The following is a 27571-nucleotide window of genomic DNA, read 5'->3' as shown; positions in this document are numbered from 1 at the left end:
GTTGATGAATGGATATGTGGATTGATGGATGTATGGATATGTGGATTGATGGATGGGTGGATGGATGGATATGTGAATGGATGGATGGATATGTTTTTTGATGGATGAATGGATATATGTGGTTTGATGGATGGATGAGTGGATGGATGGATGGATTGATATGTGGATTGATTGATGGTTTGATGGATGGATATGTGGATTGATGGATTGATGGATGGAGGATATGTGGATTGATGGATGGATGGATATGTGGATGGATATGTGGATGGATGGATATGTGGATGGATGGATGGATATGTGGATTAATGGATGGATGGATGGATATGTGGATGGATGGATATGTGGATGGATGGATTGGTTGATAGATGGATATGTGGATTGATGGATATGTGGATGGATCAATGGATATGTGGATCGATGGATATGTGGATGGATGGATAGATATGTGGATGGATGGATTGATGGATGGTTTGATGGATGGATATGTGGATTGATGGATAGATGGATATGTGGATTGATGGATGGATGGATGGATATGTGGATGGATGGATGGACATGTGGGTTGATGGATGGATATGTGGATTGATGGATGGAAGGATATGTGGATTGATGGATGGATGGATATGTGGATTGATGGATGGATGGATATGTGGATGAATGGATATGTGGATGGATGGATTGGTTGATATGTGGATTGATTGATGGTTTGATGGATGGATGAGTGGATGGATGGATGGATTGATATGTGGATTGATTGATGGTTTGATGGATGGATATGTGGATTGATGGATTGATGGATGGAGGATATGTGGATTGATGGATGGATGGATATGTGGATGGATGGATATGTGCATGGATGGATGGATATGTGGATTAATGGATGGATGGATGGATATGTGGATGGATGGATATGTGGATTGATGGGTGGATGGATGGATATGTGGATGGATGGATATGTGGACCGATGTATATGTGGATGGATGGATATGTGGACCGATGTATATGTGGATGGATGGATGGATATGTGGATATGTGGATGGATGGATGGATTGATGGATGGATATGTGGGTTGATCAATGGATATGTGGACCGATGTATATGTGGATGGATGGATATGTGGATGGATAGATGGATATGTGGATTGATGGGTGGATGGATGGATATGTGGATGGATCAATGGATATGTGGACCGATGTATATGTGGATGGATGGATGGATATGTGGATTGATGGATGGATGGATGGATATGTGGATTGATGGATGGATGGATGGATGGATATGTGGATAGATCAATGGATATGTGGACCGATGGATATGTGGATGGATGGATGGATATGTGGATGGATGGACATGTGGATGAATGGATGGCTGTATATGTGGATTGATGGATGGATGGATATATGGATATGTGGATTGATGAATGGATATGTGGATTGATGGATGTATGGATATGTGGATTGATAGATGGGTGGATGGATGGATATGTGAATGGATGGATGGATATGTTTTTTGATGGATGAATGGATATATGTGGTTTGATGGATGGATGAGTGGATGGATGGATGGATTGATATGTGGATTGATTGATGGTTTGATGGATGGATATGTGGATTGATGGATTGATGGATGGAGGATATGTGGATTGATGGATGGATGGATATGTGGATGGATATGTGGATGGATGGATATGTGGATGGATGGATATGTGGATGGATGGATGGATATGTGGATTAATGGATGGATGGATGGATATGTGGATGGATGGATATGTGGATGGATGGATTGGTTGATAGATGGATATGTGGATTGATGGATATGTGGATGGATCAATGGATATGTGGATCGATGGATATGTGGATGGATGGATAGATATGTGGATGGATGGATTGATGGATGGTTTGATGGATGGATATGTGGATTGATGGATAGATGGATATGTGGATTGATGGATGGATGGATGGATATGTGGATGGATAGATGGACATGTGGGTTGATGGATGGCTATGTGGATTGATGGATGGAAGGATATGTGGATTGATGGATGGATGGATATGTGGATTGATGGATGGATGGATATGTGGATGAATGGATATGTGGATGGATGGATTGGTTGATATGTGGATTGATTGATGGTTTGATGGATGGATGAGTGGATGGATGGATGGATTGATATGTGGATTGATTGATGGTTTGATGGATGGATATGTGGATTGATGGATTGATGGATGGATGGATATGTGGATGGATGGATATGTGCATGGATGGATGGATATGTGGATTAATGGATGGATGGATGGATATGTGGATGGATGGATATGTGGATTGATGGGTGGATGGATGGATATGTGGATGGATGGATATGTGGATGGATCAATGGATATGTGGACCGATGTATATGTGGATGGATGGATATGTGGACCGATGTATATGTGGATGGATGGATGGATATGTGGATATGTGGATGGATGGATGGATTGATGGATGGATATGTGGGTTGATCAATGGATATGTGGACCGATGTATATGTGGATGGATGGATATGTGGATGGATAGATGGATATGTGGATTGATGGGTGGATGGATGGATATGTGGATGGATCAATGGATATGTGGACCGATGGATATGTGGATGGAAGGGTATGTGGATGGATGGATGGATATGGCCAGGAACTCCAGACCTAGTGTGCTCCATTTCAGCCTGTAGTTCCTGGGATTTAAGTTCTTGGGCATCAAGCCCTTAGTGAGAGGAATGATGACTGCATTTTAATGATTGTCACCCTGTGGGTGTACTGGGTTATGGTAAATGACAGGTAGGTTGATGGATGGATGGATGGATTGATATGTGATTTGATGGATGGATGGATATGTGGCTTGATGGATGGATGGATGGATATGTGGATTGATGGATGGATATGTGGATTGATGGATGGATGGATGGATATGTGGATGGATGGATGGATGGACATATGGTATGTGGATGGATGGATGGACATATGGATATGTGGATTGATGGATGGATGGATGGATGGATGGATATGTGGATTGATGGATGGATGGATGGATATGTGGATGGATGGATGGACATGTGGGTTGATGGATGGATATGTGGATTGATGGATGGATGGATATGTGGATTGATGGATGGATGGATATGTGGATTGATGGATGGATGGATGGATGGATATGTGGTTTGATGGATGGATGGATGGATATGTTGATGGATATGTGGATGGATGGATGGACATGTGGATTGATGGATGGATATGTGGATTGATGGATGGATGGATATGTGGATGGATGGGTGGATATGTGGTTTAATGGATGGATCGATGGATTGATAGATTGGTGGATGGATAGGTTGATTTGTGGATTAATTGATTAATGGATGTATTTGTAGATCGATGGATGGATTTGTGGAATGGGATGGATGAATGGATAGATATGTGGATTAATTAAAATTTGGATGGATTTGTGGATGATGAATGGATTTGTGGATGGATGGATGTCTTGATTGATTGATTGATATGTGGTTTGATGGATGGATTGATTGATGTACATGTGGATTGATGGATGGATGATAGATTGGTGGATGGATGGACATGTGGTTTGATGGATGGATGAATGGATGGATGGATGGATATGTGGATTGATGGATTGATGGATGGATATGTGGATTGATGGATATGTGGATGGATGGTTTGATGGATGGATGGATATGTGGATTGATGGATGGGTGGATGGATGGATATGTGGATGGATCAATGGATATGTGGATCAATGGATATGTGGATGGATGGATATGTGGATGGATGGATGGATATGTGGATTGATGGATGGATGGATGGATGGATGGATATGTGGATGGATGGATGGATTGATATGTGGATGGATGGATGGATTGATATGTGGATGGATGGATGGATATGTGGATGGATGGATATGTGGATGGATGGATGGATTGATATGTGGATGGATGGATTGATATGTGGATGGATGGATTGATATGTGGATGGATGGATCGATATGTGGATGGTTGATATGTGGATGGATGGATATGTGGATGGATGGATATGTGGATGGATGGATGGATGGATATGTGGATGGATCAATGGATATGTGGACTGATGTATTTGTGGATGGATGGATGTGTGGATGGATAGATGGATATGTGGATTAATGGATGGATGGATGGATATGTGGATTGATGGATGGGTGGATGGATGGATATGTGGATGGATCAATGGATATGTGGACCGATGGATATGTGGATGGATGGGTATGTGGATGGATGGATGGATATGTGGATGGATGGACATGTGGATGAATGGATGGCTGTATATGTGAATTGATGGATGGATGGATATATGGATATGTGGATTGATGAATGGATATGTGGATTGATGGATGTATGGATATGTGGATGGATGGATGGGTGGATGGATGGATATGTGGATTGATGGATGGATGGATATGTGGATGGATGGATATGTGGATGGATGGATGGATATGTGAATGGATGGATATGTGAATGGATGGATGGATATGTGAATGGATGGATGGATGGATATGTGGATGGATGGATGGATATGTGGATGGATGGATGGATATGTGGATGGATGGATGGATATGTGGATGGATGGAAATGTGAATGGATGGATGGATGGATATTTGGATGGATGGATGGATATGTGAATGGATGGATGGATGGATATGTGGATGGATGGATGGATATGTGGATGGATGGAAATGTGAATGGATGGATGGATATGTGGATGGATGGATGGATGGATGGATATATGGTTTGATGGATGGATATGTTTTTTGATGGATGGATGGATATATGTGTTTTGATGGATGCATGAATGGATGGATGGATGGATTGATATGTGGATTGATTGATGGTTTGATGGATGGATATGTGGATTGATGGATTGATGGATGGAGGATATGTGGATGGATATGTGGATGGATGGATATGTGGATGCATGGATATGTGGATGGATGGATGGATATGTGGATTAATGGATGGATGGATGGATATGTGGATTGATGGATATGTGGATGGATCAATGGATATGTGGATCGATGGATATGTGGATGGATGGATAGATATGTGGATGGATGGATTGATGGATGGATTGATGGATGGTTTGATGGATGGATATGTGGGTTGATGGATGGATGGATGTGTGAATGGATGGATGGATGGATCGAAATATGGTTTGATGGATAGATGGATGGATGGATATATGGTTGGATGGATGGGTGGATGGATGGATATGTGGATGGATGGATTTATGTATTGATGGACATGTGGTTTGATGGATGGATTCATAGATTGATGGATATGTGGATGGATGGATTGATTGATGGATTAATATTTGGATTGATGGATGGGTGGATGGATGGATATGTGGATGGATCAATGAATATGTGTACCAATGGATATGTGGATGGATGGATATGTGGATCGATGGATATGTGGATCGATGGATGGATGGATATGTGGATTGATGGATGGATATTTGAATGGATGGATTGATGTTTGGATGGTTGGATATGTGGTATGATGGTGGATGGATATGTGGAATGATGGATATGTGGATGGATGGATGGATATGTTATTTGATGGATGGATGGATATATGGATGGGTGGATATGTGGATGGATGGATGGATATGTGGATGGATATGTGGATGGATGGATATGTGGATGGATATGTGGATGGATGGATGGATATGTGGATGGATGGATGGATGAATGGATAGATATACATAGTGGAATGATGGATATGTGGATGGATGGATATGTGGAATGATGGATGGATGGATTAATGGATGGATGGATTTGTGGATGGATGGATATGTGGATTGATGGATGGATGGATTTGTGGATGGATGGATATGTGGATGGATGGATTGATGGATGGATGGATGAATGGATGTATATGTGGATTGATGGATGGATGGATGAATGGATGGATGGATTTGTGGATGGATGGATATGTGGATTGATGGATGGATGGATTTGTGGATGGATGGATATGTGGATGGATGGATTGATGGATGGATGGATGAATGGATGTATATGTGGATTGATGGATTTGTGGATGGATGGATATGTGGATTTATTTATTGATGAATGGATGGATTGATGGATGGCTTTGTTCTCTTATAATATCCACCTGGCACATCCAGAGGATGGCAGACCACCCCTCATAACCTGGTTCCTCTCTCTTCTTCCTAGGTTCCTGCCTTTATAGGGAGTTTTTCCTAGCCACTGTGCTTCTACATCTGCATTGCTTGCTGTTTGTGGTTTTAGGCTGAGTTTCTGTATGGCACTTTGATTGATTCAATTGTATTGATGGATATGTGGATTTATGGATGGATTGATGGATAGATGTGTGGTATGATGGATGGATGGATTGACATGTGGATGGATGGATGGATGGATGGATGGATATATGTGTGGTATGATGGATGGATTGATGGATAGATGGATGGATTAATGGATGGATATGTGGATTGATGGATGGATGGATGGATAAGTGGATTGATGGATGGATGGATAGATAGATATGTGGATTAAAGGATGGATAGACTTGTGGATTGATGGATTGTTTTCTTTCTCCTTCTCAGTGGGCTTGCTGGGTCTACTGAAATGGAGGACTCGTCCTGAGCTCCTCAAAGAAAACCTGGAGAAACTCAAGATCATCGACGGAGAGGAAGTTGTCAAGGTGTGTGTGTACTGCGTGTGTGTGTCTGTACTGTTTGTGTGTGTGTGTCTGTCTACTGTTTGTGTGTGTGTCATCTCATGGCTTCTCTTCCCCTCCTAGTTTCTCCAGGACACTCTGGATGCTCTGTTCACCATCATGATGGAACACTCCCAGACTGACGACTACGACATCCTAGTGTTCGACGCCCTGGTGAGTGAGTGTGTGTGTGTGTTCATGTCTCTCTCTTATATTCTCTGTCACTCTTGTACCTGCTCTGCTCTCTGTCTGTCAGTCAGTTTCTGCATGTGGCTGTCTGTCGATCTCTATCCATATGCCTCTGTTATTCTCACTCTGAATAAACATTTCTGTATGTCTGTCTGTTGCTTGTCTGTGTGTCTTTGTTCCAATGAGGCCAGCTCTCTCACCATATCAAATACAACTGTTACCCCTTCCTCTCCTCTCCTCCCCTCTCTCTCTTTATCTCTCTCTCCCCCTCTCGCTCTCTCTACTACTCTCTCTCTACCTCTCTCTCGCTCTCTTTACCTCTCGCTTTCTCTGTCTCAGATCTACATCATTGGTCTGATAGCAGACAGGAAGTTCCAGCATTTCAACACGGTGTTGGAGGCCTACATCAAACAACACTTCAGCGCCACACTGGCCTACAAGTCAGTACTACTTCCTCCTCGTCCGGTGTCCAACCCCTCCTCGTCCGGTGTCCAACCCCTCCTCTTCCTGTGTCCAACCCCTCCTCGTCTGGTGTCCAACCACTCCTTTTCCTGTGTCCAACTCCTCCCTTCTCGTGTCCAACCCCTCCTCTTCCGGTGTCCAACTCCTCCTCTTCCGGTGTCCAACTCCTCCTCTTCCCGTGTCCAGCTCCTCCTCTTCCGGTGTCCAACCCCTCCTCCTCCGGTGTCCAACTCCTCCTCTTCTGGTGTCCAACCCCTCCCTGTCCGGTGTCCAACCCCTCATCTTCCGGTGTCCAACCCCTCCTCTTCCGGTGTCCAACTCCCCCTCTTCCCGTGTCCAACTCCTCCTCTTCCGGTGTCCAACTCCTCCTCTTCCTGTGTCCAACTCCTCCTCTTCCTGTCTGTCTATCTGTCTGTCTTTCTGTCTGTCTGTCTCACTGTCTTATTGTCTTAGAAGCAGCCTGATGAAGACTTTAATGCCATCATCGTAATAAAAATGTATTGCATTTCCAATTTCCTTGGAATTGCCATCTCTTTCACATTCCTAGTAAGACGGTGTAGTTAAAGCAGTAAGCTGTATTGATAATGACTCAACATGTCAGACTCATAATGAGATTTCCACAGGAGATGATGAACACATTGATTTTCCACTTTTGAATGACGTGTGTCATCATTAGCATTATGATGACAGATGATGTAGGCCTCATGATGGTGCTGGATTCAGGTAGGGTATGGTATGTTTACATGCACAGTAATAATTCCATTTTAAACTGATTATGGCAGTAGGCCGAGTATGGCAATAGTCATGTGAACACTTTACTCTGCTTATCTTAATCGGTGTAAGGTCAAATTCAAGGTAAGCAACGCCAATTAAAACATGTATTTATGAGCAATCTTTCTAATTGTTAGGACATGCAAACAGGCTGAATCAGAGTTCCTGCTGTATATTTGATCTGCACAAGTGGCAGCACCAGTAGCACAAGCCTCCCTCTTTAGCGCGAGTAAAGGATTATTAGGGAAATTGCATATTCACAATAATCGTATTCGAAAATGGATAAAATATATTTTTTAATTCTCAGCAATCTACACACAATGCCTCATAATGACAAAGCAAAAACTGTTTTTTATACATTTTTGCAAATGTATAAATACTTCTAAAACAGAAATACCTTATTTATGTAATTATTCAAGCCCTTTGCCATGGTACTCGAAATTGAGCTCAGGTGCATCCTGTTTCCATTGATCATCCTTGAGATGTTTCTACAACTTGATTGAAGTCCACCTGTGGTAAATTCAAATGATTGGACATGATTTGGAAAAGCACACACCTGTCTATATAAGGTCCCACAGTTGACAGTGCATGTCAGAGTAAAAACCAGGCCATGAGGTCAAAGTAATTGTCCGTAGAGCCCCGAGACAGGATTGTGTTGAGGCACATATCTGGGGAAGGGTACCAAAAAATTTCTGCAACATTGAAGGTCCCCAAGAACACAGTGACCTACATCATTTTTAAATGTAAGAAGTTTGGAACCACACAGACTCTTCCTAGAGCAATCGGGGGAGAAGGGCCAAGGTCAGGGTGGTGACCAAGAATACGATGTTCACACTGACAAAGCTCCAGAGTTCCTCTGTGGAGATGGGAGAACCTTCCAGAAGGACAACCATCTCTGCAGCACTCCACAATCAGGCCTTTATGGTAGAGTGGCCAGACGGGAGCCACTCCTCAGTAAAAGGCACATGACAGCCCGCTTGGAGTTTGCCAAAAGGCACCTAAAGTCTCTCAGACCATGAGAAACAAGATTCTTTGGTCTGATAAATGATATCATGATTGAACTATTAGGCCTGAATGCCAAGCGTCACGTCTTGAGAAAACCAGGCACCGTCCCTATGGTGAAGCTCGGTGGTGGCAGCATCATGCTGTCGGGATGTTTTACAGCAGCAGGGACCGAAGGATCAAGGCAAAGATGAAGGTAGAAAAGTACAGAGAGATCTTTGATGAAAACGTGCACCAGAGTGCTCAGGACCCCAGACTGGGTTTACCTTCTACCAGGACAACGACCCTAAGCACACAGCCAAGACAACGCAGGTGTGGCTTCGGGACAAGTCTCTCAATGTCCTTGAGTGGCCCAGCTGGAGCCCGGACTTGAATTCGATCAAACATCTCTGGAGAGACCTGTAAATAGCTGTGTCGAAACGCTCCCCATCTAACCTGACAGTGCTTGAGAGGATCTGCAGAGAACAAATCAAATCAAATTTGATTTGTCACATACACATGGTTAGCAGATGTTAATGCGAGTGTAGTGAAATGCTTGTGCTTCTAGTTCCGACAATGCAGTAATAACCAACAAGTAATCTATCCTAACAATTCCACAACTACTACCTTATACACACAAGTGTAAAGGGATAAAGAATATGTATATAAAGATATATGAATGAGTGATGGTACAGAACGGCATAGGCAAGATGCAGTAGATTGTAAAGTGTACAGTCTATACATATGAGATGAGTAATGTAGGGTATGGAAACATAAAGTGGCATAGTTTAAAGTGGCTAGTGATACATGTATTACATAAAGATGGCAAGATGCAGTGGATGATATACAGTACAGCATATACATATACATATGAGATGAATGATGTAGGGTATGTAAACATTATATTAAGTGGCATTGTTTGGCTAGTGATACATTTTTACATATTTCCATCAATTCCCATTATTAAAGTGGCTGGAGTTGAGTCAGTATGTTGGCAGCGGCCACTAAATGTTAGTGGTGGCTGTTTAACAGTCTGATGGCCTTGAGATAGAAGCTGTTTTTCAGTCTCTCGGTCCCTGCTTTGATGCACCTGTACTGACCTCGCCTTCTGGATGATAGCGGGGTGAACAGGCAGTGGTTCGGGTGGTTGTTGTCCTTGATGATCTTTATGGCCTTCCTGTGACATCGGGCGGTGTAGGTGTCCTGGAGGGCAGGTATTTTGCCCCCGGTGATGCGTTGTGCAGACCTCACTACCCTCTGGAGAGCCTTACGGTTGTGGGCGGAGCAGTTGCCGTACCAGGCGGTGATACAGCCCGACAGGATGCTCTCGATTGTGCATCTGTAGAAGTTTGTGAGTGCTTTTGGTGACAAGCTGAATTTCTTCCGCCTCCTGAGGTTGAAGAGGCGCTGCTGCGCCTTCTTCACAATGCTGTCTGTGTGGGTGGACCAATTCAGTTTGCCCGTGATGTGTACACCGAGGAACATAAAACTTTCCACCTTCTCCACTACTGTCCCGTCGATGTGGATAGGGGAGTGCTCCCTCTGCTGTTTCCTGAAGTCCACAATCATCTCCTTTGTTTTGTTGACGTTGAGTGTGAGGTTATTTTCCTGACACCACACTCCGAGGGCCCTCACCTCCTCCCTGTAGGCCGTCTCGTCATTGTTGGTAATCAAGCCTACCACTGTAGTGTCGTCCGCAAACTTGATGATTGAGTTGGAGGCGTGCATGGCCACGCAGTCGTGGGTGAACAGGGAGTACAGGAGAGGGCTCAGAACGCACCCCTGTGGGGCCCCAGTGTTGAGGATCAGCGGGGTGGAGATGTTGTTACCTACCCTCACCACCTGGGGGCGGCCCGTCAGGAAGTCCAGGACCCAGTTGCACAGGGCGGGGTCGAGACCTAGGGTCTCGAGCTTGATGACGAGTTTGGAGGGTACGATGGTGTTAAATGCTGAGCTGTAGTCGATGAACAGCATTCTCACATAGGTATTCCTCTTGTCCAGATGGGTTAGGGCAGTGTGCAGTGTGGTTACGATTGCGTCGTCTGTGGACCTATTGGGTCGGTAAGCAAATTGGAGTGGGTCTAGGGTGTCAGGTAGGGTGGAGGTGATATGGTCCTTGACTAGTCTCTCAAAGCACTTCATGATGACGGAAGTGAGTGCTACGGGGCAGTAGTCGTTTAGCTCAGTTAACTTAGCTTTCTTGGGAACAGGAACAATGGTGGCCCTCTTGAAGCATGTGGGAACAGCAGACTGGGATAAGGATTGATTGAATATGTCCTTAAACACACCAGCCAGCTGGTCTGCGCATGCTCTGAGGACGCGGCTGGGAATGCCGTCTGGGCCTGCAGCCTTGCGAGGGTTAACACGTTTAAATGTTTTACTCACCTCGGCTGCAGTGAAGGAGAGCCCGCAGGTTTTGGTAGCGGGCCGTGTCAGTGGCACTGTATTGTCCTCAAAGCGAGCAAAAAGTTATTTAGTCTGTCTGGGAGCAAGACATCCTGGTCCGCGACGGGGCTGGTTTTCTTTTGTAATCCGTGATTGACTGTAGACCCTGCCACATACCTCTTGTGTCTGAGCTGTTGAATTGCGACTCTACTTTATCTCTATACTGGGACTTAGCTTGTTTGATTGCCTTGCGGAGGGAATAGCTACACTGTTTGTATTCGGTCATGTTTCCGGTCACCTTGCCCTTGTTAAAAGCAGTGGTTCGCGCTTTCAGTTTTACGCGAATGCTGCCATCAATCCACGGTTTCTGGTTTGGGAATGTTTTAATCGTTGCTGTGGGTACGACATCGTCAATGCACTTTCTAATGAACTCGCTCACCGAATCAGCATATTCGTCAATGTTGTTGTTGGACGCAATGCGGAACATATCCCAATCCACGTGATCGAAGCAGTCTTGAAGCGTGGCATCAGATTGGTCGGACCAGCGTTGAACAGACTTCAGCACGGAAGCTTGCTGTTTTAGTTTCTGTTTGTAGGCTGGAAGCAACAAAATGGAGTCGTGGTCAGCTTTTCCGAAAGGAGGGCGGGGGAGTGCCTTATATGCGTCGCGGAAGTTAGTATAACAATGATCCAAGGTTTTACCAGCCCTGGTAGCACAATCGATATGCTGATAGAATTTAGGGAGTTTTGTTTTCAGATTAGCCTTGTTAAAATCCCCAGCTACGATGAATGCAGCCTCAGGGTGTGTGGTTTCCAGTTTACAAAGAGTCAGATAAAGTTCGTTCAGGGCCATCCATGTGTCTGCTTGGGGGGGAATATATACGGCTGTGATTATAATTGAAGAGAATTCCCTTGGTAGATAATGCGGTCGACATTTGATTGTGAGGAATTCTAAATCTGGTGAACAGAATGACTTGAGTTCCTGTATGTTGTTATGATCACACCACGTCTCGTTGATCATAAGGCATACACCCCCGCCCCTCTTCTTACCAGAAAGATGTTTGTTTCTGTCGGCGCGATGCGTGAAGAAACCAGCTGGCTGCACCGACTCCGTTACCGTCTCTCGCATGAGTCATGTTTCTGTGAAGCAAAGAACATTACAATCCCTGATGTCTCTCTGGAATGTTACCCGTGCTCGGATTTCATCCATTGGCGAGTAGTATGCTAGGGAGTGGAGCGCGATGTGCCCGTCTCCGAAGCCTGACCAGGAGACCGCCTCGTTTGCCCATTTTTCAGCGTCGTTGTTAAGGGTCACCGGCTGGGATCAGATCCATTGTATTGGGTGGAAGGCAAAACACCAGATCCGCTTCGGGAGAGTCATATTCCTGGTTGTAACGATGGTGAGTTGACGTTGCTCTTATATTCAGTAGTTCTTCCCGACTGTATGTAATGAAACCTAAGATTACTTGGGGTACCAATGTAAGGAATAACACATAAAACAACAAAATACTGCATAGTTTCCTAGGAACGCGAAGCGAGGCGGCCATCTCGGTCGGCGCCGGAAGTGTAGATGGGATGGGATGGGATGGGATGGGATGGGAGTAACTCCTGTAGCCTCATACCCAAGAAGACTCAATACTGTATTCGTTGCCAAAGGTGCTTCAACAAAGTACTGAGTAAAGGGTCTGAACACTTATGGTATTTCAGATTACTTATGTAATTTCAAAAATGTAAAAAAAAACTTTTTTTTCTTTGCATTAACAGGTATTGTGTGTAGATTGATGAGGGAAAACTATTTAATACGATATAGAATAATGGTGGAAAAATGGTTGAAAAACTAGTTTTAATGACTCCAACCTAGGTGGATGTAAACTTCCGACTTCAACTGTAGGTACATACAAGTGTCTTATATCGGCTGAAAGCTTAAATTCTTGTTAATCTAACTGCAGTAGCCATTACAGTAGCCATTATAGCGAAAGCATGCCATGTGATTGTTTGAGAACGGCGCCCCACATCAAAATATTTTTCCGACGGCACAGGTTTCTTAAATTCACAAATAGCGATTAAATATTCACTTACTTTTTGAAAATGTTCCTCTGATTTATCATCCAAAGGGTCCCAGCTATAACATGTGTCGTTTTGTTAGATAAAACCCTTCTTTCTATCCCCAAACAATCAGTTTAGTTGGCGCCAGCGATTTGAGTAATCCACTTGTTCAACATGCAGAGAAAGGAATCCCAGAATCTACCTTTGTTTCAACAAGTCAAAATACGTTTCTATTTACTTCTCAGATACCCTAAAATGTAATTAAACTATAATATTTCTTACGGAAAGAAGTATGTTCAATAGGAAACCGATTTTAGCAGGTGCGTCTTGTCTTCATCGCGCCCAAACACGAATTTCCAAGACTGTGTCCCTGTACTAAAACTGATATTTCTTATTTGTTTTGGAAGTTTCAAGCCTGAAACCTTGAACATAGACTGCTGACACCCTGTGGAATCCATAGGATTTGCATGTTGGGATCTAGAATTAATTTTCCATTGTAAGAGCATGGTCGCTCTCAAAGAAAATATTCTGGTTGATTTTTCTTTGGATTTTCTCCTACCATATCTATTGTGTTATAGTCTCCTACGTTATTTTAACATTTCTACAAACTTCAAAGTGTTTCTTTCCACTGGTATCAATTTTATGCATATCCTGGCTTCAGGGCCTGAGCAACAGACAGTTTACTTTGGCCATGTCAGTCAGGCGGAATTTGAGAAAAAAGGGACCTAGCCCTAAGATTAACATGTGTAAATATATGTATGAACATAACAAGATTCAACAACTGAGGAATAAACTGAACAAGTTCCACAGACATATGACTAACAGAAATGGAATAATGTGTCCCTGAGCAAAGGGGGGGGGTCAAATCAAAGTAACAGTCAGTATCTGGTGTGGCCAGCAGCTGCATTAAGTACTGCAGTGCATTTCCTCCTCATGGACTGCACCAGATTTGCCAGTTCTTGCTGTGAAATGTTACCCCATTCTTCCACCAAGGCACCTGCAAGTTCCCAGACATTTCTGCGGGGAATGTCCCTAGCCCTCACTCTCCGATCCAATAGGTCCCAGACGTGCTCAGTGGGATTGAGATCTGGGCTCTTCGCTGGCCATTGCAGAGCACTGACATTCCTGTCTTGCAGGAAGTCACGCACAGAATGAGCAGTATGGCTGTTGGCATTGTCATGCTGGAGGGTCATGTCAGGATGAGCTTGCAGGAAGGGTACCACATGAGGGAGGAGGATGTCTTCCCTGTAATGCACAGCGCTGAGATTGCCTGCAATGACAACAGGCTCAGTCCGATGATGCTGTGACACACCGTCCCAGACCATGACGGACCCTCCACCTCCAAATAGTTCCCGCTCCAGAGTACAGGCCTCGGTGTAATGCTTATTCCTTCGACGATAAACGCAAATCCGACCATCACCCTTGGTGAGACAAACCGCGACTAGTCTGTGAAGAGCACTTTTTGCCAGTCCTGTCTGCCTTACAACAGGCCTACAAGCCCTCAGTCCAGCCTATTGCGGACAGTCTGAGCACTGATGGAGGGATTGTACGTTCCTGGTGTAACTCGGGCAGTTGTTGTTGCCATCCTGTACCTGTCCCGCAGGTGTGATGTTCGGATGTACCGATCCTGTGCAGGTGTTGTTACGTGTGGTGTGCCACTGCGAGGACGATCAGCTGTCCATCCTGTCTCCCTGTAGCGCTGTCTTAGCGCAGCACGGGCATTGGGCACTCACAGCACGGGCATTGCAATTTATTGCCCTGGCCACATCTGCAGTCCTCATGCCTCCTTGCAGCATGCCTAAGGCACGTTCACGCAGATGAGCAGGGACCCTGGGCGTATTTCTTTTGGTGTTTTTCAGAGTCAGTAGAAAGGCCTCTTTAGTGTCTTAAGTTTTTATAACTGTGACCTTAATTGCCTACCGTCTGTAAGCTGTTAGTGTCATAATGACCGTTCCACAGGTGCATGTCCATTAATTGTTTATGATTCATTGAACAAGCATGGGAAACAGTTTTTAAACCCTTTACAATAAAGATCTGTGAAGTTATTTGGATTTTTCCCAATTATCTTTGAAAGACAGGGTCCTGAAAAAGGGACATTTCTTTTTTTGCTGAGTTTATGTGTAAATTTATTTTGCAGCTCTCGTGCATGCGACCCGAGTGGTATGGTCAGCATATAATGCATGAATCAGCCACCAGGTGCCAGTGTGAATACTGTGTGCCTGTAGGGCTGCAGTAGAAGTCTATGGGCTTAGAAACCAGCATAAGGTGGATTACTTGACCTTCGTACTTTACTGAAGGCTGGCCAGAATAATCAAACTGGGCTCACTGAGTCTTAGCTCTAAAATACCCAATGCTACTCTCTGGTCTCTCTCTCTTTCTCACTTTATCCATCTCTCTCATCTCTCTGCCACCCCCCCCCCCCCCCCCCCCCCACCCCCCTCCAATCTGTGTTAAAACGGAGGATCCTCCTATGGGTCAACTCACCGGCTTAACCAGTGCTAGCCATGTCGTTATATATTTTTCCTGTTGTTACATTTAACGTTTAGAACTCAGACAGCCTCTAAATAGCATCCTCAGATTGTGTTGCATTTTAGTAATAGTCTTCTCCTCCGTAATAACTATTATTGTTTAAGAGGATTGGATTGTTTTAATCCAGTTAGCCAACAAGCCCAAGGCCATTCCTGGGAACAGTATGGTATATAAGCATAAATCTAGTGTGCTGTGGTGTGTGTGTTTGAAAAATGTAATTAGCCATTCTGAAATGAAGATTTTCCCACCCCCCCCCCTTTCTCCCATCTTCCTCTCCCCCCCAGGAAGTTGATGTCTGTGTTGAAGAGGTATCTGGATGTGTCCAGTCGAGGGGAGCAGTGTGAGAACTACCTACGCACCCTCAAAGCCCTGGAATACATCTTCAAGTTCATCGTCCGCTCACGCATGCTTTACTCTCAGTAAGTGTGTGTGTGTGTGTGTGTGTGTGTGTGTGTGTGTGTATGCACACTCTGTGTATCGGCCTATGTGTATGCCTCCTTCTCCCCATCTATCTCTTTCAAGCATATACAGATGTATGCGCGCACACACACACTCACGCATGTACACACTCGTTTACAGTCTTGTACACCCCCCTCCCCCTCCCCCACCCCTCCCACACACAGAGGGATAGTGTCATTGTATTACCAAGCTAATTCCCAGAGACAGCTTGCTCTGAACGACGCTGATTGCAGCACTAATGCTGCTAATAAGCATTGATGATGAAGTGGCGTTTTTAATGAACACTGATGATGAAGTAGACCCAGCGCTGAACGAGCAGCCATGATAGAGGAGACACTGCTATATGTCAACTCTGCTGAAGGCAGCTCCATATGTTAATCATAAACAACATTTACAATAACAGCGTCACATAATTTAATCCTGACAGATTATTAGCAGAACACAAACAACGCCGTAAGTGCTTCTACTGTGTTTGTCTTGTGTGGTCTGTTGGTCTGTCAGTTAGTTTTAGAGACAATATGCAGTGTGTGTGTGTGTGCGTGCGTGTACGTACTTGCATGTATGTGTGACCACATTATGGGTTCAGTAACCCCAGAGTGATAGTGTACTAGTCATTGCTCTCCCTGGTGTGATGCTGGAATCATGGATTGTTATAGCCCTCTTCTCAGGTTTACCTAACTACTGCACGGAACGTTTAAACTCTCTGAACTTCAAGTCTACAGCACCCTCCCTATGGAAGGACACTAGCTAGAGAATCAGTATTCAAGAGGAGAGCATACTATACTGTAGGTGAATCTGTAGTATCATTCATGTCCTAAACTCATCAATGATTTAGTGTGCAACATGTAAGATTTATTAGTTTGAATCAGAAGTTTCTCAAGTTCTATAAGAGAACTCTGATTTATGTAAGAAGAAAATATATTAGATGTTATCTCTCTCCTTTAACCTGCTTTCACCGTTCTGTTTCACTTTCTTTCTCTTCCATAACTTTATGCTTCAGTCGTGAGTCTTTATTTATCCATCTCTTTTCTGCTTCTGTCATGAGTCTTTATTTATCCATCTGTTTTCTGCTTCAGTCGTGAGTCTTTATTTATCCATCTGTTTTCTGCTTCAGTCATGAGCCTTTATTTATCCATCTGTTTTCTGCTTCAGTCATGAGCCTTTATTTATCCATCTGTTTTCTGCTTCAGTCGTGAGCCTTTATTTATCCATCTGTTTTCTGCTTCAGTCATGAGCCTTTATTTATCCATGTGTTTTCTGCTTCTGTCATGAGTCTTTATTTATCCATCTGTTTTCTGCTTCAGTCATGAGTCTTTATTTATCCATTTGTTTTCTGCTTCAGTCGTGAGTCTTTATTTATCCATCTGTTTTCTGCTTCAGTCGTGAGTCTTTATTTATCCATCTGTTTTCTGCTTCTGTCATGAGTCTTTACTTATCCATCTGTTTTCTGCTTCAGTCATGAGTCTTTATTTATCCATCTGTTTTCAGCTTCAGTCGTCAGTCTTTATTTATCCATCTGTTTTCTGCTTCTGTCATGAGTCTTTATTTATCCATCTGTTTTCTGCTTCTGTCATGAGTCTTTATTTATCCATCTGTTTTCTGCTTCAGTCATGAGTCTTTATTTATCTATCTGTTTTCCTCTCGCTTCTCTTTTTTACCTACCTATCAATCAGCTCCTTCTGGCCTCCCTCCCTCCCTCCCTCCCTCCATGCCCTACACATGTCTTTCATTCTTCCCCTCCATCCCTCCCACCTCCCCCTTCTTCCATGCCCTACACATGTCTCCCTCACTCCCTCCATGCTCTACAAATGTCCCTCCCTCCCCCCCTCCACGCCCTACACATGTCCCTCCCTCCCTCCTTCCATGCCCTACAAATGTCCCTCCCTCCCCCCCTCCACGCCCTACACATGTCCCTCCCTCCCTCCATGCCCTACAAATGTCACTCCCTCCCCCCTCCACGCCCTACACATGTCCCTCCCTCCCTCCATGCCCTACACATGTCTTTCATTCTTCCCCTCCATCCCTCCCTCCCACCTCCCCCTTCTTCCATGCCCTACACATGTTTCCCCCCCCTCCCTCTATGCTCTACAAATGTCCCACCCTCCCCCCCTCCACGCCCTACACATGTCCCTCCCTCCCTCCTTCCATGCCCTACAAATGTCCCTCCCTCCCCCCCTCCACGCCCTACACATGTCCCTCCCTCCCTCCATGCCCTACAAATGTCACTCCCTCCCCCCTCCACGCCCTACACATGTCCCTCCCTCCCTCCATGCCCTACACATGTCTTTCATTCTTCCCCTCCATCCCTCCCTCCCACCTCCCCCTTCTTCCATGCCCTACACATGTTTCCCCCCCTCCCTCCATGCTCTACAAATGTCCCTCCCTCCCCCCCTCCACGCCCTACACATGTCCCTCCCTCCCTCCTTCCATGCCCTATACAGGTCTTTCATTCTTCCCCTCCATTCCTCCCTCCCACCTCCCCCTTCTTCCATGCCCTACACATGTCTCCCCCCCTCCTTCCATGCCCTACAAATGTCCCTCCCTCCCTCCCTCCATGCCCTACACTTGGCCCTCCCTCCTTCCATGCCCTATACATGTCTTTCATTCTTCCCCTCCATCCCTCCCTCCCACCTCCCCCTTCTTCCATGCCCTACACATGTCTCTCATTCCTCCCTCCCTCCCTCCATGCCCCCCTTCCTCCCTCCATGCCCTCCACATGTCTCTCCCTCCCTCCCTCCCTCCCTCCCTCCCTCCCTATGTGCTGTCCATCTGGTGTGAGTAGAGCATTAGTGTTGTTGTCCCATGGTGGTGAATGGAGCATGGTTAGGGCAGAGTTAGTGTTGTTGTCCCACTGTGGTGAATGGAGCATGGTTAGGGCAGAGTTAGTGTTGTTGTCCCACTGTGGTGAATGGAGCATGGTTAGGGCAGAGTTAGTGTTGTTGTCCCATGGTGGTGAATGGAGCATGTTTAGGGCAGAGTTAGTGTTGTTGTCCCACTGTGGTGAATGGAGCATGGTTAGGGCAGAGTTAGTGTTGTTGTCCCATGGTGGTGAATGGAGCATGTTTAGGGCAGAGTTAGTGTTGTTGTCCCACTGTGGTGAATGGAGCATGGTTAGGGCAGAGTTAGTGTTGTTGTCCCATGGTGGTGAATGGAGCATGGTTAGGGCAGAGTTAGTGTTGTTGTCCCATGGTGGTGAATGGAGCATGGTTAGGGCAGAGTTAGTGTTGTTGTCCCATGGTGGTGAATGGAGCATGGTTAGGGCAGAGTTAGTGTTGTTGTCCCATGGTGGTGAATGGAGCATGGTAAGGGCTGAGTTAGTGTTGTTGTCCCACTGTGGTTAATGGAGCATGGTTAGGGCAGAGTTAGCGTTGTTGTCCCACTGTGGTGAATGGAGCATGGTTAGGGCAGAGTTAGCTATCAGGGCGAGCAGGGCTAGGGTCAGCTCTTGGTCCCAGGCTATTCTCTGATTCTGTTCTCCACTAAACCACTTATCTACACTCTTAGAATAAAGGTTTCCAAAAGGGTTCTTTAGCTGTCCCCATAGGAGCAACCTTTTTGGTTCCAGGTAAAACCCTTTTATGGTTCCAGGTAGAGTCATTTTGGGTTCCATATGGAACCCTCTGTGGAAATGGTTCTACATGGAATCCAAAAAGGGTTCCTCAACGGGTTCTCCTGTTTAGGTTCCATACTGAAAAAATATATAAATGCAACATGTAAAGTGTTGGTCCAATGTTTCATGAGCTAAAAAAGAAATCCCAGAAATGTTCCATACGCACACAAAGCTTATTTCTCTCAAATGTTGTGCACAGATTTGTTTACATCCCTGTTAGTGAGCAGTTCTCCTTTGCCAAGATAATCCATCCACCTGACAGCTGTGGCATATTGAGGTGCTGAGGAGTATTTATGTCTGTAATAAAGCCCCTTTGTGGGGAAAAACTCATTCTGATTGGCTGGGCCTGGCTGCCCAGTGGGTGGGACTATGCCCTGCCAGGCCCACCCAAGGCTGCACCCATTGCCCAGTCATGTAAAATCCACAGATTAGGACCTAATTTATTTATTTAAATTGACTGATTTCCTTATATGAACTGTAACTCAGTAAAATCTTTGAAATTGTTACCTGTTGTTTTTTTTTGTTCAGTATAGATAGCACACGAGTCTGCAGGGATAAAAGGGTGCAGAGATCCAGACAAGAACAGGCCACAGTGGTCAGAAAAACCCTGTTTATCAGTCTGTATTCTGTTTCGTATAATATAATATACATACATATAATATTATGTATGTTGTTGTCACGCCCTGACCGTAGAGAGATTTTTATGTCTCTCTTTTGGTTTGGTCAGGGTGTGATTTGGGTGGGCATTCTATGTTAATTTTCTATGTTTTGTATTTCTTTGCTTTGGTCCGATTCCTCTTCTTCAGACGACGAAAACCGTTACAGAACTACCCACCACAAACGGACCAAGCAGCGTGGTAACGAGGAGCAGAGGGTTCAGGACTCCTGGACTTGGGAGGAGATATTGGACGGACAGGGACCCTGGAGGCAGGCTGGGGAATATCGCCGCCCGAAGGAAGAACTAGAGGCAGCTAAAGCTGAGAGGCGGCGATATGAGGCAAGGCAGCGCAGCAGGCACACGGGGAGATTGGCGGAGTCAGGCGATAGACCTGAACCAACTCCCCGTGCTTACCGGAAGCAGCGTGGTACTGGTCAGACACCGTGTTATGAGGTGAAGCGCACAGTGTCTCCAGTGCGCGCTCATAGCCCGGAGCGCTATAGGCCAGCCCCCCGCAAATGCCATGCGAGAGTGGGCATCCAGCCAGGGCGGATTGTGCCAGCTCAGCGCGTTTGGTCTCCGGTGCGCCGTTTCGGCCCAGGGTATCCTGCACCGGCTCTGCGTACTGTGTCTCCGGGGCGCTGGGAGGGTTCAGTTTGTCCTATGCCTGCGCTCCACCCGTGCCGGGCGAAAGTGGGCATTGAGCCTAATGGAGAGGTGCCAGTGGGAAGCACCAGATCTCCAGTGCTCCCCCACAGCCCGGTTCGACCTGTGCCTGCACTCTGGAGGGGCCGGGGTAAAGTGGGCATTCAGCCTGGAGGAGTGGTGCCAAGGTTGCACACCAGAGCTCCAGTGCTCCCCCACAGCCCGGTTTATCCGGTGCCTCCTCTACGCACCAGGCCTCCTGTAGGTCTCCCCAGCCTGGTGGGCCCTGTGGTAGCCCCACGCACCAGGCTGTCTCTGCGTCTCCTCCCTCCAGAGTCGCCCTCCAGTCCGGATCATCCAGCGACGCCTTCCAGTCCAGAGCCTCCAGTGTCGCCCTCCAGTCAGGTGCTTCCAGCGACACCCTCCAGTCTGGACCCTCCAGAGGCGCCCTTCAGTCCGGACCCTCCAGAGGCGCCCTTCAGTCCGGAGCTTCCAGAGGCGCCCTTCAGTCCGGAGCTTCCAGAGGCGCCCTTCAGTCCGGAGCTTCCAGAGGCGCCCTTCAGTCCGGAGCTTCCAGAGGCGCCCTTCAGTCCGGAGTTTCCAGAGGCGCCCTTCAGTCCGGAGCTTCCAGAGGCGCCCTTCAGTCCGGAGCTTCCAGAGGCGCCCTTCAGTCCGGAGCTTCCAGAGGCGCCCTTCAGTCCGGAGCTTCCAGAGGCGCCCTTCATTCCGGAGCTTCCAGAGGCGCCCTTCAGTCCGGAGCTTCCAGAGATGTCCTGCAGTCCAGAGCTCCCAACAAGGGTCCCCAGTCCGGGGCCCGCTACAAGGGTGCCCAGTCCGGGGTCGGCGGCGAGGGTCCCCGGACTAGAGGCGCCACCTAAGTGGGCCGAGCCAGAGGTGGAGCGGGGTCTACGTCCCTCACCAGAGCCGCCACCGCGGATAAATGCCCACCCAGACCCTCCCCTATAGGGGGGGGGGGGGTACTGTCACGCCCTGACCGTAGAGAGCTTTTTATATCTCTATTTTGGTTTGGTCAGGGTGTGATTTGGGTGGGCATTCTATGTTCATTTTCTATGTTTTGCATTTCTTTGTGTTTGGCCGGGTGTGGTTCTCAATCAGGGACAGCTGTCTATCGTTGTCTCTGATTGGGAACCATTCTTAGGTAGTTTTTTCCCACATGGTTTTTGTGGGTAGTTATTTTCTGTTTAGTGTTGTGCAGGACTGTTTTGGTTATTCTCTTTGTTATTTTGCTATAGTGTTCAGTTTTCAATAAAGAGCATGAACACTTACCACGCTGCACTTTGGTCCGATTCCTCTTCTTCAGACGATGAAAACCGTTACAGTTGTGTCTCTGGGAAAGGGTTAGGACAGGATTGTGTTGCTTTTGTCATGCTTTTGTGTACATACAGTTAAAGTCGGAAGTTTACATACACTTAGGTTGGAGTCATTAAAACGCGTTTTTCAACCACTCCACAAATTTCTTGTTAACAAACTATAGTTTTGGCAAGTCGGTAAGGACATCTACTTTGTGCATGACACAAGTAATTGTTCCAACAATTGTTTACAGACACAGTGCATTTTCAGTGAAATAATCTATCACAATTCCAGTGGGTAAGAAGTTTACATACACTAAGTTGACTGTGCCTTTAAACAGCTTGGACAATTCCAGAAAATTATGTCATAGTTTAGAAGCTTCTGATAGGCTAATTGACATAATTTGAGTCAATTGGAGGTGTACCTGTGGATGTATTTCAAGGCCTACCTTCAAACTCAGTGTCTCTTTGCTTGACATCATGGGGAAATCCAAAGAAAAGCAAGCATACTTCCAAAGTTGTGGCAAAATGGCTTAAGGACAACAAAGTCAAGGTATTGGAGTGGCCATCACAAAGCCCTGACCTCAATCCTATAGAAAATGTGTGGGCAGAGCTGAAAAAGCATGTGCGAGCAAGGAGGCCTTCAAACCTGACTCAGTTACACCAGCTCTGTCAGGAGGAATGTGCCAAAATTCACCCAACTTATTGTGGGAAGCTTGTGGAAGGCTACCCAAAATGTTTGACCCAAAAACAATTTAAAGGCAGTGCTACCTAATACTAACTGAGTGTATGTACATTTCTGACCCACTGGGAATGTGATGAAAGAAATAAAAGCTGAAATAAATCATTCTCTCTACTATTATTCTGACATTTCACATTCTTAAAATAAAGTGGTAATCCTAACTGACCTAAAACCAGTAATTTTTACTAGGATTAAATGTCAGGAATTGTGAAAAACTGAGTTTAAATGTATTTGGCTAAGGTGTATGTAAACTTACGACTTCAACTGTATACTGTATGTGTGTGTGTGTGTGTGTGTGTTTTTTCATGCGTGCCTGCATCATGGAGCTGCCGATGTGTTTGCGGGTGTGCGTCACAACTATATGTGGAGTGTCCAGTGTGGTTGTGTGTTTGTGTGCACTCAGACACACAGGTGGGACGAGTATCATGAGTTACCATGAGTTACCAGGGAAGGGATGGAGGGATGGAGGGAATAGATCAATAAATAATAGAAAGGGAGATCTAGACAAGTATAAGGATTGTGATGTGCGGTTGGGAATACAAGGATACAGGATGAAACAAGTGGCCTAACGTTGTGTTCATATACAGTTAACAGTAATACCTGGTAGAGGTTGTATTCAGAGACAGTCAACAGTAATAACTGGTAGAGGTTGTATTCAGAGACAGTCAACAGTAATACCTGGTAGAGGTTGTGTTCATAGACAGTCAACAGTAATACCTGATAGAGGTTGTATTCAGAGACAGTCAACAGCAATACCTGGTAGAGGTTGTGTTCAGAGACAGTCAACAGTAATAACTGGTAGAGGTTGTATTCAGAGACAGTCAACAGTAATAGCTGGTAGAGGTTGTGTTCAGAGACAGTCAACAGTAATACCTGGTAGAGGTTGTATTCAGAGACAGTCAACAGTAATACCTGGTAGAGGTTGTATTCAGAGACAGTCAACAGTAATACTGGTAGAGGTTGTATTCAGAGACAGTCAACAGTAATACCTGGTAGAGGTTGTATTCAGAGACAGTCAACAGTAATACCTGGTAGAGGTGGTGTTCAGAGACAGTCAACAGTAATACCTGGTAGAGGTTGTATTCAGAGACAGTCAACAGTAATAACTGGTAGAGGTTGTGTTCAGAGACAGTCAACAGTAATAACTGGTAGAGGTTGTATTCAGAGACAGTCAACAGTAATAACTGGTAGAGGTTGTGTTCAGAGACAGTCAACAGTAATACCTGGTAGAGGTTGTATTCAGAGACAGTCAACAATAATTACTGGTAGAGGTTGTGTTCAGAGACAGTCAACAGTAATACCTGGTAGAGGTTGTGTTCAGAGACAGTCAACAGTAATACCTGGTAGAAGTTGTGTTCAGAGACAGTCAACAGTAATAACTGGTAGAGGTTGTGTTCAGAGACAGTCAACAATAATAACTGGCAGAGGTTGTGTTCAGAGACAGTCAATAGTAATAACTGGTGGAGGTTGTATTCAGAGACAGTCAACAGTAATAACTGGCAGAGGTTGTGTTCAGAGACAGTCAACAGTAATACCTGGTAGAGGTTGTATTCAGGGACAGTCAACAGTAATACTGGTAGAGGTTGTGTTCAGAGACAGTCAACAGTAATAACTGGCAGAGGTTGTGTTCAGAGACAGTCAACAGTAATAACTGGCAGAGGTTGTGTTCAGAGACAGTCAACAGTAATACCTGGTAGAGGTTGTATTCAGAGACAGTCAACAGTAATACCTGGTAGAGGTTGTGTTCAGAGACAGTCAACAGTAATACCTGGTAGAGGTTGTATTCAGAGACAGTCAACAGTAATACCTGGTAGAGGTTGTATTCAGAGACAGTCAACAGTAATAACTGGTAGAGGTTGTGTTCAGAGACAGTCAACAGTAATACCTGGTAGAGGTTGTATTCAGAGACAGTCAACAATAATAACTGGTAGAGGTTGTGTTCAGAGACAGTCAACAGTAATACCTGGTAGAGGTTGTGTTCAGAGACAGTAAACAGTAATACCTGGTAGAAGTTGTGTTCAGAGACAGTCAACAGTAATACTGGTAGAGGTTGTGTTCAGAGACAGTCAATAATAATAACTGGCAGAGGTTTTGTTCAGAGACAGTCAACAGTAATAACTGGTAGAGGTTGTGTTCAGAAACAGTCAATAGTAATAACTGGTGGAGGTTGTATTCAGAGACAGTCAACAGTAATACCTGGTAGAGGTTGTATTCAGAGACAGTCAACAATAATAACTGGTAGAGGTTGTATTCAGAGACAGTCAACAGTAATACCTGGTAGAGGTCTTTTTCAGAGACAGTCAACAGTAATACTGGTAGAGGTTGTGTTCAGAGACAGTCAACAGTAATAACTGGCAGAGGTTGTGTTCAGAGACAGTCAACAGTAATAACTGGCAGAGGTTGTGTTCAGAGACAGTCAACAGTAATAACTGGTAGAGGTTGTATTCAGATACAGTCAACAGTAATACCTGGTAGAGGTTGTATTCAGAGACAGTCAACAGTAATAACTGGTAGAGGTTGTGTTCAGAGACAGTCAATATTAATAACTGGTGGAGGTTGTATTCAGAGACAGTCAACAGTAATACCTGGTAGAGGTTGTATTCAGAGACAGTCAACAGTAATACTGGTAGAGGTTGTATTCAGAGACAGTCAACAGTAATACCTGGTAGAGGTTGTATTCAGAGACAGTCAACAGTAATACCTGGTAGAGGTTGTATTCAGAGACAGTCAACAGTAATACTGGTAGAGGTTGTATTCAGAGACAGTCAACGGTAATACCTGGTAGAGGTTGTATTCAGAGACAGTCAACAGTAATACCTGGTAGAGGTGGTGTTCAGAGACAGTCAACAGTAATACCTGGTAGAGGTTGTATTCAGAGACAGTCAACAGTAATAACTGGTAGAGGTTGTGTTCAGAGACAGTCAACAGTAATAACTGGTAGAGGTTGTATTCAGAGACAGTCAACAGTAATAACTGGTAGAGGTTGTGTACAGAGACAGTCAACAGTAATACCTGGTAGAGGTTGTATTCAGAGACAGTCAACAATAATAACTGGTAGAGGTTGTGTTCAGAGACAGTCAACAGTAATACCTGGTAGAGGTTGTGTTCAGAGACAGTCAACAGTAATACCTGGTAGAGGTTGTATTCAGATACAGTCAACAGTAATACTGGTAGAGGTTGTATTCAGAGACAGTCAACAGTAATACCTGATAGAGGTTGTATTCAGAGACAGTCAATAGTAAGACCTGGTAGAGGTTGTATTCAGAGACAGCTAACAATAATAACTGGTAGAGGTTGTATTCAGAGACAGTCAACAGTAATAACTGGTAGAGGTTGTATTCAGAGACAGTCAACAGTAATACTGGTAGAGGTTGTATTCAGAGACAGTTAACAGTAATACCTGGTAGAGGTTGTATTCAAATACAGTCAACAGTAATACCTGGTAGAGGTTGTGTTCAGAGACAGTCAACAGTAATAACTGGTAGAGGTTGTATTCAGATACAGTCAACAGTAATACTGGTAGAGGTTGTGTTCAGAGACAGTGAACAGTAATAACTGGTAGAGGTTGTATTCAGAGACAGTTAACAGTAATACCTGGTAGAGGTTGTATTCAGAGACAGTCAACAGTAATGCTGGTAGAGGTTGTATTCAGAGACAGTCAACAGTAATAACTGGTAGAGGTTGTATTCAGAGACAGCTAACAGTAATACCTGGTAGAGGTTGTATTCAGATACAGTCAACAGTAATACTTGTAGAGGTTGTGTTCAGAGACAGTCAACAGTAATAACTGGTAGAGGTTGTATTCAGAGACAGTCAACAGTGATAACTGGTAGAGGTTGTGTTCAGAGACAGTCAACAGTAATAACTGGTAGAGGTTGTATTCAGATACAGTCAACAGTACTACTGGTAGAGGTTGTGTTCAGAGACAGTCAACAGTAATACCTGGTAGAGGTTGTATTCAGAGACAGTCAACAGTAATAACTGGTAGAGGTTGTGTTCAGAGACAGTCAACAGTAATAACTGGTAGAGGTTG

The 27571-nt window shown here is 45.1% G+C and overlaps 1 protein-coding gene across 1 annotated transcript in view; it reads left to right on the top strand.

Moving 5' to 3' along the window:
• Positions 1–27571, top strand: part of LOC129827770 (dedicator of cytokinesis protein 2-like) — a gene marked incomplete in the record, with an annotated part of 209877 nt that overhangs the window by 39566 nt on the left and 142740 nt on the right. The window contains 4 exon segments of the mRNA XM_055888932.1: positions 6639–6736; positions 6836–6925; positions 7280–7380; positions 16399–16533. Of these exon segments, the coding sequence (XP_055744907.1) occupies positions 6639–6736; positions 6836–6925; positions 7280–7380; positions 16399–16533 (424 nt within the window).

Source organism: Salvelinus fontinalis, chromosome 29 (assembly GCF_029448725.1).
Source record: "Salvelinus fontinalis isolate EN_2023a chromosome 29, ASM2944872v1, whole genome shotgun sequence".
Classification (NCBI taxonomy): Eukaryota; Metazoa; Chordata; class Actinopteri; order Salmoniformes; family Salmonidae; genus Salvelinus; species Salvelinus fontinalis.
This window is presented reverse-complemented; position numbering and strand designations above follow the sequence as displayed.